Raw genomic sequence first — 1,247 nt, 5'->3', positions numbered from 1 at the left:
AGCAGTGTCCTAGCTACCAATATATACGCCTCCACTTCCCCCCTTGGCAAAATTCTGAGCCTCTGTTTCCCCTTCAGCCTGGTGGAGCCGAGCGAGCTGGAAGTGGGCGGAGCTATCATGGCTGCGATGATGGGGATTGGGATGGTGGTCGGTTCCCTTCTCTCGCCTGCCTTTGTTGCGCTCTGGGGTCCTGTGTGAAGGCTATTAGTAGTATGCGTTTGTAAACTATGTGATATATTTATGAAAACTTCGTAAATGGACCAAGATACTTAATAAAGATTTTTTTTATAGATCTATGTTTTCTTTTGTTCCTTTTTCTGTAAGATGGGATTTTTAATTTTCTTGTATGTACCTGAAGCTTTTGTGTGCTTGTGTGCTGGTAAAATTCTGTGTTTTGGTGTCCTCGTTTTCTGAACGTGGTGTCGAGAGTGGTGGAAGAAGAAAGGCAACCTAGAAAAATAAATAACAAGTATAATAATATTGATTCTTAATAATGCATTATCTGAAAATTTTCATTATTGTCTATGTTCTTCATAATGGGTCATTTCGGATATTCATCTATTATTCATTCAATCACCTTTTTACTTGTTAGCGTCTAGTGTCCTTTTCTTGTTTGATTAATCTTTTAATTTAAAGACTGTCTCAGTTTAATTGCATCTAATCATCAACATTAATGAATCCATTGTCATATATTCTTCAAATTATTTTTTATCTCAATGTATTTTATGTAAGTAATCTTTTGGGAATCATTAAATAATTTATTTCCTAAATCTTAATTTACCTTTAATACTTTTCCTAGTGTACACCTAAGGATGGAATGAAACTGAATGAAACAAAAACTTTATATTCAGTATTTATTGTATTTTTACATAAAAATACACAAATATAGATATTTCTAATAGTTTATATTCTGTACATGAAAAAGTCATTTACTCACACTGATATTTTGGTTTCACATACAATTCCTGGGCCACAGTCATTCACTCTTCATATCAATTATGATCTCAATTTAACAAAATATACAAAGGGTAAGAATGTAAGAAGCATGACCTGCACTCTCATTAACAAAACCTATCATGGTCATGAACAATGTAATGGTAATAGGACAAGAAAATCACTGCAATATAACATTTTTTAATTCTCCCTCAATACCAAATTATCTAGGTCTCAAGGGCAATCCCTCCCTTTGGATTAAGCATAGTTAAACCATACTATAATTTACTGTCATATGTTTTACAAGGCTATAA

General features: G+C 33.3%; 1 protein-coding gene across 1 annotated transcript in view; it reads left to right on the top strand.

Moving 5' to 3' along the window:
• The window catches only part of LOC119585700 (equilibrative nucleoside transporter 1-like), a gene marked incomplete at its 5' end in the record, with an annotated part of 13,328 nt that extends 13,038 nt beyond the window's left edge, over nucleotides 1-290 (top strand). Inside the window, 1 exon segment of the mRNA XM_037934374.1 lies at nucleotides 78-290. Coding sequence (XP_037790302.1) covers nucleotides 78-198 — 121 coding nt within the window. The 3' untranslated portion in view covers nucleotides 199-290.
• Between the last annotated feature and the right edge of the window lie 957 nt (nucleotides 291-1,247).

Source organism: Penaeus monodon, chromosome 20, assembly GCF_015228065.2.
Source record: "Penaeus monodon isolate SGIC_2016 chromosome 20, NSTDA_Pmon_1, whole genome shotgun sequence".
Lineage (NCBI taxonomy): Eukaryota > Metazoa > Arthropoda > Malacostraca > Decapoda > Penaeidae > Penaeus > Penaeus monodon.
This window is presented reverse-complemented; position numbering and strand designations above follow the sequence as displayed.